We start from the raw sequence: 12,696 nt of genomic DNA, 5'->3' as shown, positions 1-12,696 counted from the left end.
ACTTTGGTTGGTTTTATTGGCTCTGATAAGAAAAGCCAACTTGAACTTGGTGTTAATTTGCACCTAAAGTTTCTTCACCCCCTCCTTCCATTCCTTTGCCACTCCCTCTCACATTGCCCACCCCTCCACAAAAGAGTGGGGGCGAATGTGAATTAAAGGACAAGTCCAACTTAATAGACATGTGGATTGAGTGAATGCAGCAATATTAGTAGAACACATCAGTGAAAGTTTGGGAAAAATTAGACAATCGGTTCAAAAGTTATGAATTTTTAAAAACTCTGCACAGTCACTGCTGGAGGAGAAGACTACCACAGTGTATGATGTCACATGAGTACAATGATATAAGGAAAATAGAAAGAGAATTTCACAAAACTTAACTTTTTGAATAAAATGCAAATTTCTTCGACTTGTTACTGATGTATGTTAAGGGTAATGTTTTTCCCCTTGCCTTCTGAAAGAGAGAAGTTGAGTGTTCTTTTGTTACGCGAGAATAGTAAAAATACATTGAATTTTCTTTATACTTTCTTTATGTTATTGTACGTATGTGACATCACAGGCTATAGTAGTCTTCTCATCCAGTCGTGGCTAAGTAGAAACTTCAAAAATTCATAACTTTTGAACGGATTGTCCGATTTTCCTAAAACTTTCACTGATATGTTCTACTAATGTTGCTGCTTTCACTCAATCCATATTGCTCTTTGGGTTTGGGCTTCCATTAAAGCTTCTTCTCTCCTCTTTCCAACAAAAAAGCAGGGGCGAATGTGAATCAAGAAATCTTGCAAAGAGAGAGTTAGAATACTTTGGCGTTGGAGAAGATTGTATATCATGTTTATGGTAAAGCCAGGAAGTTATGTTATTGAGAAGGAAGGGACATGTATCCATGAGCCAATAAACCTTTGCCCTGCTACCCGGAACTATCCTCTAGTGTATGATGTTTTTGAGGATGTTGCAGTTTTTCTCATTGTGCAATCAAAAAAGAAAAGAAAAAAGAGACAAACATTTGGGAAGGGTAGTGAAGTCTTCAGACAAATCCATTCTTTATGGCAATATGAAATGGCTGTCGATAATAAATCTCAGGTACTATTACTTCATTGTGAGCTTATTAGCTGTCAAATGTGATGTTTGAAACAAGGTATGTTTCACACATTATTTTTTTCTTTTCTTTTCTATTCCTTCACACACCTGCTGGAATCCACAGATTTTGTAGAGCTCCCTCTGTAGTTCCTTTCAGTACAATTGAATTGAATATTGAATATGTCTTAGCTGAAATTATTTCATAAAATAAATATTCCAAAATGTGATGATTGAAATAAGGGATGTATCTCAGCCTTGTGCTATTTCTGTTCCTTCACATCGGAAACACAAATCCACAGTTTTTGTAGAGCTCCCTCTATCTGTACTTTGCTTAAAGTTCTGATGTTTTGAACAGAGTGGGGCAAATTGTTTTGATTCTTTGGGAATGACTTTTTTTTTTGTCATGCTTTGATTAAATGTAAGAAGAAGGGACTTACAACAGTTTCGTCATGCTATTACACTTTCACTTTAATACCACACATGTCATGTTTGTACATCAGTGCATTTTGTGTATGTGATATTTGTTGTATAACATAATTTTGTTGATATTTTATTTTATGACAGTGTGCAATAATTGAATTAAGGGAGTGAATAAAAATGAAATTTTAATCTCTTCTCACAAGGAAATGTGTGTTAGTATCTCATCTCATCTTTCTTTCCTCCCAATCTCTTCTCTTCCATTTTGCTTTTTTGTTATTGTTGCAGTCGAGAGAGAAGGGCCCCTTGCGGATTCACAAGTTGCAGAATGTGGAGAACGCCCTCGCATTCCTGAGGAAGAGAAAAGTAAGTTGTTATGTGAAATGTTCAGCTTATACAGAAGAATCTGTTTGCAGGGCTCGACATTAGCACTTGCCTACCTGCTAGGGGCAAGTAAAATTAGATGTTGGGCAAGTGAAAATATCAAAATGCTATTTCAGACTTACACGTACTTGCCAGATTGTGCAAGTAAAATTTTGAATTTTATTGACATGAAAATCAGAAGTGAATGTGTGGTCAATTAAGTTGGGATCTCAATTTTACTTGCCCAGTTGGGCAAGTAAAATTTTGAAATTACCATGAAAATCAGAAGTGAACATGTGTTGAAGTTAGGATCTGCCTCAGTTGTGTTTGTGAGATCCAACTGCTCAGACTAAAAAAAATCCAGAGAAATTCTGGTGAACAATTAACACCTCTGTACCTTGATTGGCTATTCAGGATATATTTGCAAAAATGTATGCAGAATAAATGTGATTCAAGCATGCTTTCAGGCTATTAGTATGGCTTACAGAGAACATATATCAAAATAGAAATAAACAATTGAAAGCTGCTCAAGGGAATCACTGAGTAGGCCACCATGGTAAGACATAACTACTTCATACCGATTCATGAAATTCTTCTGTCGACAGAAGAATTTAACGAGTTTGAATAATTACGCAGTACCCACTGCAAACTATAAGGATTAGTACCAGCACTTTCTGTTGGGCGGAAACTTGGTGGTCTATAGTGGATAAGACGCCTGTCCGGAGATCAGGTTGTAGGTTCAAATCCTGCCTGAATATGTGTGCCCATGATTTCTTTTGCCATGGCTACTACTAAAAACACCGATCAAGTCAGTGCTTATTTATATCAATGTAGGGCAATTTGTTAATCAGTTGCAATCACTATGTCAGTCGTTCTTTTCACTGACAGAAAGTTTGTTCGACTAGCTTGTAGCAATTTTAGCACTCTGCATCAATCAGTGGACCAGAATACACCCTCCCTGCCCCGCCCTCTTTTTCTTGCAAACTCCAGGTCAAGATGGTGAACATCAGGAACGAGGACATCGTCGACGGCAACCCGAAGCTCATCCTCGGACTCATCTGGACCATCATCCTCCACTTCCAGGTAAGGATACAGGATGGACAGAAGGAATGAAAGAATTATGAGAGGAAGAGTTATAGGAAGGAGGAAATGAGGAGGAAAAAGCCTAATGTAGGAGCTCTACATTTGAGGTTGCATTTTCCTCTATAATTAGTTTACTTACATATATATGTGTCTATACAAGCGTACATACAGTGTATATGAATGAAAGAGGAATGAAAGAATGAAAGAGTGATTAACGGACGTCTACTTCTACTATGTCTGTCTGTGCTAGACAGACATCTACTCTTGACACACAAACACTCGAAACACACAAACACACAAACACACATACACACACATGAAGCTCCCTAATTGCCCTACATTAATTGACCAATACATGTAGTTCTATTCATTCAGCTGTGAATGCAAAGACAAAGACGCATAGTGGAGCACACGCACAAAAAAGTATAAGTCAGAACCTGGTGTCACATTAACCCAAAGAAATTATTTAACAGTGCATTCCTGTGTAATTTTCTCTGATTGAAAATGAATTGCCAGTGATATAAGATGATGATTGAATGTGGATAGATGGAAACAGAAATGACATGGTGATTGTGACGTGTATCCGTCTGGAATTGTTTCTGAAACAAATGTCAACGTTTGACATGTGAGTGACCTCGTATGCAGTGGAAGAAGTTCAAGGTATTTTCATGCATAAGTGATTTTCTTGAATTGTGTTGGCAGTATATCCAGTGAATATTGATGAGATCGTCTGTGCAGTGTCTGTGTAGGTGTGCCTTCATAGAACAGAGTTTTTTTTGTTTGTGTGTGTTTGTTTTTTTTCTTTTATTTTTGTGTGTGTGTGAAACTGAAGATTGAGCCAGATTTGGCATGGCTTTTGCTCAGAGGTTGAAAATTAAAAAAAAGAAAGGATCAACAACAACAACATTGTCATGATAGTATCATACGTCCCTGCCTGTCTTTTTTTTTACAAAGTTTTAAACAATATTTACAAATTTTCATGGTATCTGATATCCCTCCTTTAAACAAGCCAATTCGAGCAAATTTCCCCTTTAAGGAGGTTTATCGGCTAAGCTTAGAACCTGAGAGAGTTAAATGTTACCATTCAAACAAACTTTTAGAACTGTGAGTTTTCTCAAATGTCACCGGGGGGAAAATGCTTTACAACAATTCAGGCCAAACATGTTGGTAAGGATTATGCTGAAGGACCCACTTACGGAAAAAAAAAAAGAAGCTAACTAAAAGTGTCTCGATCTTGAAGAGAGATTGTAGCTAAATCACACATTCTTTTTTAGTTAAGAGCACTATGTCAATTTACTAAAAGAGGTGTGCATTTCGGGCCTCTGGAAGGCCAAAGTGTATTGGCCCAGACGGCGTCCGTTCCCTCGTGCATCTAAAATGTGCCCTTTGCGAATCATAACCCATTAAAAGCAGCTCTCGATCACAGGATATGTTTTAAAAACCTAGAAAAGAGAAAAAGAGAGAGAGAGAGAAAAAGGGGGAGATATGTCGTTACCTGCCGACGTCCAGCGATGCAAGTTTGGTCGAGTTTTATCATGATACCAAAACTCGCATAGCTCCAATCTCCTCTCCCCTTGTGGACCGTATTTTCGTCCCGACTAGCCACACCCCTTTCCCTTCCCCTTCCCCCACTGCACAAACGCAAATTGGCAACGTGTATGCCAAGCACCCAGGGAAACATTCTATTTTTCGGCTGGCGAGGACTTTTGGTATAAATGTTTAACGCTTTCAAGGCCTGCAGTCTTTCGGATCTGCCGGATGGATCTTCAAGAGTTTATTTCCTGTGGAAGAGAAAATTCCACTGCTTTATACTGGTGTTGCAGAGGAAAAATCAAATAAAGAATGTTGACGTTTATATATCTGTCTATCGATTTATCTATCCCTATCCTGTCCTATCTTTATCTATCTACATTTGTATCTATCTATCTACTGTATCTACCCTGTCTATCTATCTGTCTGTCTATCTATCTATCTATCTATCTATCTATCTATCTATCTATCTATTTGTCTACCTTTCTATCTAGCAATCTACCTATCTATTCCTACCTGATACACCTTTGCACCTGTGGATTTACACATGTGTATAGATGAAGTGATAAATCTCAAAGTGATACGTACATGCAGATCCTTAGGTGTGCAAGTAGGCAAGTTGGAAGATTTAGACAGGTTCCTTCATAAATGTAAGTAGATAGATGGTAGATAGATGAATAGAGAGAGAGAAAGAGAAGAAGAACAAAGGAGTGAGAGAAAATGAGAGGAGGAAGATGAAATGGAATAGAGTAAAAAATGAGTAAGAGAGGCAGACACCTGTGTGACAGAAAACTAAATGATGACACTCACAAGAAAGAGATAGATAACTCATACCTCCATTCCCATGAGAAGATTAATTGGTGAGGATGATTTTTGTTGGTTTTTTTTTTCAAACATCATCATCAACATCACTCCTTCTCCTCCTCTCTTTCTCTGTCTGTGTGTGTGTCGCAGTATGTTTGTCTGTCTGTCTGTCTGTCCTAATTAGAAACAAAGCTTTTAAAAAGAACAACCAGGTTTCATTGAAGAGGGCACACATCCCGTGTCTTCTGGCTCTATGTGAAATTTACCAACCAGACCTAAATACACTGTTGCTGAAGGAGCATTGTCTCTCACCTTTAGTGCAAGTAGCAAAATAAACGAAAGAGATTTGCCTGGGATCAAAGTTTCAGTTCTTTTCTTCTGCTCAATGAAAGACGCTTGTTAATATTTATTAGTAAATAAAGGGCCAGACTCTGGCCCAGCACTACGCTATTGTGTTCCCGAATGTGTGTCGTGGGGAACATGGTCCTCTTGTTTGAACAAAGAATGGAGGTTGGGATAGTGGCGCGAAATGGGGGGGGGGGGGTGTTATTGCTGAAATGTTGCATGAACTCAAGTGTGAATGGTTTCCCAAAGTCTGTTACCATAGCAACTGTGGTCTCTGCCCTTTGTTGTCGGAGTGCTGCCGTGCCTTCTGGAAGTAGTGTTTACACAGGTCGGCGGTGGAACTGGAAGAAGTCGTCGAATCGGGAGTTACAGACATACCGACAGTCTGTGCCCACAGCTTGGTTCTATCACGATGACGCACTCTCACACAAACTGTCTCTGCTTCTCACTCTCTTTCTTTCTCTTTATTTCCTTGTCTGTCTGTTGGTCTGTCTGTCTTTTATTCTGTCTGTCTCTTTTTCAAAGAAAAGTGTCGCTGCTATGTTCAACCTGGTGCATGTGTCATATTCCAATTAGGTTGTATCACTGCTTCGCCAGTTGAAAGGCAGAGAATCACTGATTCTGTCAGAGTTGCAAATGAGTTGATGAGGTTTGTATTGTTCTTAATCAATCACAGGTGTATCAAGTGGGAAATGGTAATAGTAGTAAAATGAACACACATCATTTGCTGTATTCAGTGATGAATGACAAAGCTGAATGGCTGTATGCACTGGTTGAAAAGCAGACAGACACAATTTCTAGATTAACTTTGTGAGGAGCTAAGAACCTTCTGCCTCTAACTTAAAATCTTCGAAAGCTGGAAAAAGTGGTGTGGTATTTCAAAGACTGTGTGAAGTTGCCAAAACTCTCAGCATCATAAAAACATTTTGTTGTTACTGTTGTAAGTTTTGCTGAAAAGACACAAAAAAGTTTATTATTTTCATGGTGGTGAACATTAAAAAGAAAATGTACTGACAGGTTTGTAAAGTCAAATTAGATTTGTAATAAGAGACAAGTGTTTGGGCTTGGACTTCTTTGATAGTTGCTGCAATAAGACTACTAGCCTCAAACATTCTTTAAAGGACAAGTCCACCTTCACAAACATAAGGATTGAGAGAATGCAACAATATTAGTAGAACACATCAGTGAAAGTTTGAGGAAAATTGGACAATCGATGCAAAAGTTATGAATTTTTAAAATTCTTGTGTTGGAACCGCTGGATGAGGAGACTACTACAGCTTGTGAGTCATATGCGTACAACAGTATAAAGAAAATGTAAAAGAAAATTCAACATATTTTCACTTTTTTCGCATAATAAAAGAGCACTTGACTTGCCTCTTTCTAAAGGCAGGGGGAATAATATTACCCATAACATTTGTCGGTAACGAGTCGGGGGAATGCATACTTTTTTTCAAAAGATGGAATTTTGTGAAATTCTCTTTATATTTTCCTTATATTGTTGTACGCATGTGACATCTAAGTTATACATACACTGCAGTAGTCTTCTCATCCAGCGGTTACTGCACAAAAACTTCAAAAATTCATAACTTTTGAACGGATTGTCTGATTTTCCTCAAACTTTCAATGATGTGTTCTACTAATATTGCTACATTCTCTCAATCCTTATGTTTATGAAGGTGAACTTGTCCTTTAACTTTTCGCATCCAAGCAGACTGGTATGTTATTTATGCCTCAACCCTTACTGTGCCAGAGAACCTAGGATAGTGTGTACAATAGTATGGACTTTTCAATGCCAATTGGTACTCAAAGCACACAGATTGTTATTTGAGTGTCTTACATTGTACATGTAGTTTCTTACTGGATGGCTTTTGTGTGCCGTGTATTCTCACTTTCATTATAATCAGTATTTCTATGCCTCTGGGCGTACTCCTGTACTTTGCCAAGTAAAAACTAATTCAACATTCTCACAAGAATTTAACTACTCTTTCTGTCTGAGTCACAGAAACAATGCATGAATCAACAAACACATACGTATCATTGTTTTGTTTGTGTCATAATAATTGATGTAATGATTAATAATCATACCATCATACACAGGCAAGGAATGAGTAACGCTTAGTAATCGGGTGTTACACAAATAATGTTTTGTAATATAAAAAAAAAAACAACCCAAAAATCTTCAGTTTATTTTCTAGGCCAGTATAATGAGTTTGGAATGTCTTGTTGAAAATAAGGTCAGCATCTTTTTTTTTTTTTTTTTTTCTGTGTGTGTGTCTTTAGTGTTTGGTCAGTTATGATAAAGGGGAAAAAAAAAGTCAACTTCCAGAAATTGTTGCCCATTGTTGCACAACAAGAAACAAAAAGAGTGTAGGAGGCCGACCAAATATTTCCTCCACGCCTTGGTGGGCTAGTGTGAAGCCCTTTCAGCGCTGGCGATTTGCTTGACCAATCACAGTCCTCTCTTCGCTAGCTTGTCACACGATTGTTGTTGTGCCCACGCTGTGCGGTTTTGTGCATGTCAAGGTGGGCGACACCTCCGCTCCGTCTCCATAGCTTTTAACAACGAAGGCAGAGAATAAAGAAAAGGAAAAACCCTGTAAATGATTGTGGTTAGGTCAGTGGCATTTGACACACTTATGTATAATACATATTAAACACATGCGTATTAATTGATGTAATTGTTTCATTTGTATCGATATTTGTTAATTTCACTCGTGGGTTGAAGGTGAATTTACATTGGTCAATGAGACAAAGGTTTAATGATCAACACCAACATTTTGATAACCAATCTGTAAAATGTCTTTATATACCAACTTATGATCCAAAGCTATGCAAACTGTGGCCAAAAACACAAGCAAAAGACATTTCCAGAGTCAGATGTACATGTACACGTGTAGTGGATGCTGGCCAAGCAGTGAGTATGGTGGTAAAAAAAAAAAGATGATCAATTTGCTAAAACAAACAAGTATGCATCAGATATTGATTTTCCGTAAAACAACAAAGTCCTCAAAATCTTTCATGTCAGGCTCTTTATTTTGTTTGATATTGTTGGTTTGATTCAATGTCAAGGAATTGGTTATTTGGTGATAAGATAATGAGAAAAATAATTTACTTGGCTCAAAGAAGCAATGACTAAACTAGCTCATTCACTCTATTGTATGCTTTCTTCCATCAGCTCTGGCTCATCAAAACAAATTTCCCAACAATTCTATGTTTCTTGATATTTTTTTGTTTGATTTAATGTCAAGGACGTGATTCTTTAATAGTGATAAGAAAGGGAGTTGTTATCTAGTGGTAAGATAATGATAAAGTCATTTACTTGATTCAGAGAAGTAATACTAAACTTGCTTATTTACATTATTGCATGCTTTTGTCCATCAGCTCTGGCTTATCAAAACAAATTTCCCAACAATTCTCTGTTTCTTGATATTGTTTCTTTGATTCATTATCAAGGAAGTGGTTATCTAGTGGTAAGATAATGAAAAGTCATTTACTTGACACAAAGAAGTAATACTAAACTTGCTTATTTACATTATTGTATGCTTTCGTCCATCACCTCTGCCTTATCAGAACAAATTTCTCAACAATTCTCTGTTTCTTGAAGTGGTTATCTAGTGGTAAGATAATGATAAAGGCAATTACTTGACTCAAAGAAGTAATACTAAACTTGCTTATTTACATTATTGCATGCTGTCTCCCATCAGCTGTGGCTTATCGGAACAATTTTCCCGACAATTCTATATTTCGTGATATTTTTTATGCCTCCGCCACGAAGTGGTGCCGGAGGCATTATGTTTTCGGGTTGTCCGTCCGTCCGTCCGTCCTTCCGTCCGTCCGTCCGTCCGTCCGTCCTTCCGTCCGTCTTTCCGTCCGTCCGTAATGAATTTTGTGGACAAGGTAACTATCAAAAGCTGTTGAGGTATCTTAATGAAACTTGGCATGTATGTGTATTAGGGGGTGAAGTTGTGCCTATCAACTTTTGGGTGCACATGCTCAAGGTCAAAGGTCAAAAGGTCAAGGTCAAATACATAAAATTTCACTATTTCCTCCATATCTATGCAATGCCTGAAGATATTTTCTTGAAACGTAGTGTATACATGTATTATCCAATTTAGATTCTCTGGTGAAAGTTTGGGTCATGAGGTCAAAGGTCAAAGGTCAAAAGGTCGAGTAAAAGTATTAAAACTTCTTTTTTTTCTCTGTAAATTGGAAAATTGTTCAAGGTACAATCTTTTGTATCTTCATGGAACATAGTATATACATGTACTGACTGGCAGTGATTATCTAGAGAATGTAGGGTTCATGGGGTCAATGGTCAGGGGTCAAAGGTCAAGTGCAACACTTCAAAATGTTACTATTTCCCTCATGTTCATGCAATGCCAGCAGGATTAGTATTCTTTTTTTTACACTTGGTGTATGCATGTGTAACCTAATAGAAATTCTCTGGAGAGTTTTTTTTTCTTTTTCTTTTTTTTATTGCCTCAAAGGTCAAAAGGTCAAAGATCAAGTGAAAGTGCTGAACTAACTTTTTCCTCCATATCTCGGAAGTGGCTCAATTTATCGTGAAACTTACTGCATATCTATGCATGTTCTTCCTGAAAGTGATTATCTTATGAATTTTAGGGTCAAAGGCCAGATGAACATGGTAACAAATACTATTCAGTACAGAAATTGCACTTTTTCTCCATACCGGTACCATGAAAATTACTCATTGCATTAAGTGTATGAATGGGTCAAAGTCAAGTTAAAGTCCTTAAATCCCCAAATACATGCTCTCCTATTCATCCAATTAAACCAAGGTCAAGGAAGGTGAACATTCAACACATTTGTGACAAACTTGTCATTTCAATATTTTGCCAGTTTTGTGAAAATGTAATCACACATTGTCCACATGAACTATCTAGACCTATTAGGAGAATCATGCATTATGGCGGAGGCATACCAGTCGCCATAGCGACATTTCTAGTTATTTGATTTAATGTCAAGGACATGGTTAGTGATAAGAAAGGAGGTGGTTATCTAGTGATAAGATAATAATGAAACATTCACTGGACTCAACGAAGCAATGACTAAACTAGCTCATTCACTTTATTACCTCCGCCAAGGGAGGAGGTTATGTTTTCGTTACCGTTGGTTTGTGTGTTTGTTTGTTCGTTAGTTAGTTAGGTAGTTTGTCTGTGTGCAAAATAACTCAAAAATAGATTGAGATGAAACTTCCAGGAAAGGTTGAGAATGACACAAGTAACAAACGATTAACTTTTGGTAGTGATCCAAGAATTTTTGGGGAATTTATGAAGGATTTTTGATATTTTGGCAGGTAGGGTCAATGAACTTGGGAGTTGAGGCTGCCCGTATTTGAGGTTTGCATGCGCGCACTAAAGTGCGTGCTCTAGTTTCTGCTAGGGCGAGGCGCGCCGTGCAGCTGAGGGTTTATGACGTAACAAATACTTCTATATTGGGAAACTGGGCGATTTTTTTCAGTGGGTGGAAATCACTGATTTCTATGGAAGAGCAATATCACAGTGGAGAGTAGCTGCTTGGCGGAGGTCTGAGCTCTCAGAGTGCTTCTCTAGTTGCATATCTTTCTTCTATCAGCTCTGCCTTATCAGAACAAATTTCCCAACAATTCTGTGTTTCTTGATATTTTTTGTTTGATTTAATATCAAGGAAGTGGTTATCTAGTGGTAAGATAATGATAAATTACCATTGACTCAAAGAAGTAATACTAAATTTTCTTATTTACATTATTGCATGCTTTCTTCCATCAGCTCTGCCTTATCAAAACAAATTTCAAAACAAATCTATGTTTCTTGATATTCTTTGTTTGATTTAATGTCAAGGAAGTGGTTATCTAGTGGTAAGATAATGATAAAGTCATTTACTTGACTCAAAGAAGTAATACTAAACTTGCTTATTTACCTTATTGCATGCTGTCTCCCATCAGCTCTGGCTTATCAGAACAATTCTATGTTTCAATGGTTTGTTGATAAGATAATGATAAAGTCAGTGAATATTTGACTCAAAAAAGTAATACTAAATTTGCTTATTTACATTATTGCATGTTGTCTCCCATCAGCTCTGGCTTATCAAACCAATTTTATGTTTCTATGGTTTGTATTTTTTTTGATATGTGAATTAATATCTCATTTGCCCATCTTCTGCCAAACAATGAGGGTGACATTTAATGCATTTATTGTTTGAGCAAGAACTGACACTATTTTGTGGATTATTAAGAATATGGTCTCCCCTCCCCTTCTCCCTATTTTTTTTTTTAAAATCCCAGTGTATTATTGTTCCTTGTGGACATTAAATGCATCAAAAAGTAAGTAAAGGTAGATAAATCAAGTATTGCTATGAATGCTTGATCCAGAAACCCATATTGTAAAATGAGGAATGTTCATGTGCATTTTAATTTCGCGAATTTTGTGAGCGCAAAGATTCGCGAAATCAAAATGCAGTTGAACGTTCATATACACTATTTGCGTTGAATGCCAGTGGCAGTTCGCGAAAATTTCATGCCACGAAAAAGGCCATCGGCTTCAATTCACGAAAAATTTCATGCTGCGAATATATCATGTTTTACAGTATTGTTAAGTGTGTATGTGTGTGTAGATCAGGGTGGTGTAAAAAACAGATTGAAGGAATCTCAGCTTTTACTCTAAGAATCTTTGATAATTGTATACGTGTATGTAGAATATATTTTCTTCATTTTCATGGAAGCTTAATTGCATCACCAGGAAAAAAATTGTTTCAGGCTATCTTTTGAAGCCCAGCTCAATGAGCAGGATGTGGAGATTGTTGTGTATCACATTATTACTGTTCCTGCCTGTGAGATGTGTTTTTTTTTTTCTCCTTGGAGAATTATATTTCTTTGTGTTGTAGTATGTTTATATATTTCTCCTGTTTCCGGAGCAGTGTCCTTCTGCTGGAGGTAATTGTGCAAGAAACCAAGGGGACCTTATAGGGTATTGGCTGACTGCTTTAATAGTTGAGCTGTTCATAAACAGAAATATTGTATGACATGCTGCAGTTAAGGATGAATTTGGTACATCCTGTCCTTTGGAAGTTCTTCCTCTGTGT

General features: G+C 37.2%; 1 protein-coding gene across 1 annotated transcript in view; it reads left to right on the top strand.

Annotated features, from left to right (window-relative positions):
- The window catches only part of LOC139715875 (microtubule-actin cross-linking factor 1-like), a 233,456-nt gene that overhangs the window by 99,706 nt on the left and 121,054 nt on the right, over window positions 1–12,696 (top strand). Inside the window, exons 5-6 of the mRNA XM_071627428.1 lie at window positions 1,780–1,857; window positions 2,845–2,937. Of these exons, the coding sequence (XP_071483529.1) occupies window positions 1,780–1,857; window positions 2,845–2,937 (171 nt within the window). The remainder of the gene's footprint in view (window positions 1–1,779; window positions 1,858–2,844; window positions 2,938–12,696) is intronic.

This window comes from Diadema antillarum, unplaced genomic scaffold, assembly GCF_040938485.1.
Source record: "Diadema antillarum isolate AM-2024a unplaced genomic scaffold, OU_Dant_1.0 scf00000006, whole genome shotgun sequence".
Classification (NCBI taxonomy): Eukaryota; Metazoa; Echinodermata; class Echinoidea; order Diadematoida; family Diadematidae; genus Diadema; species Diadema antillarum.
The sequence above is the reverse complement of the archived record's forward strand: the minus strand, read 5'-3'. Positions and strand labels throughout refer to the sequence as shown.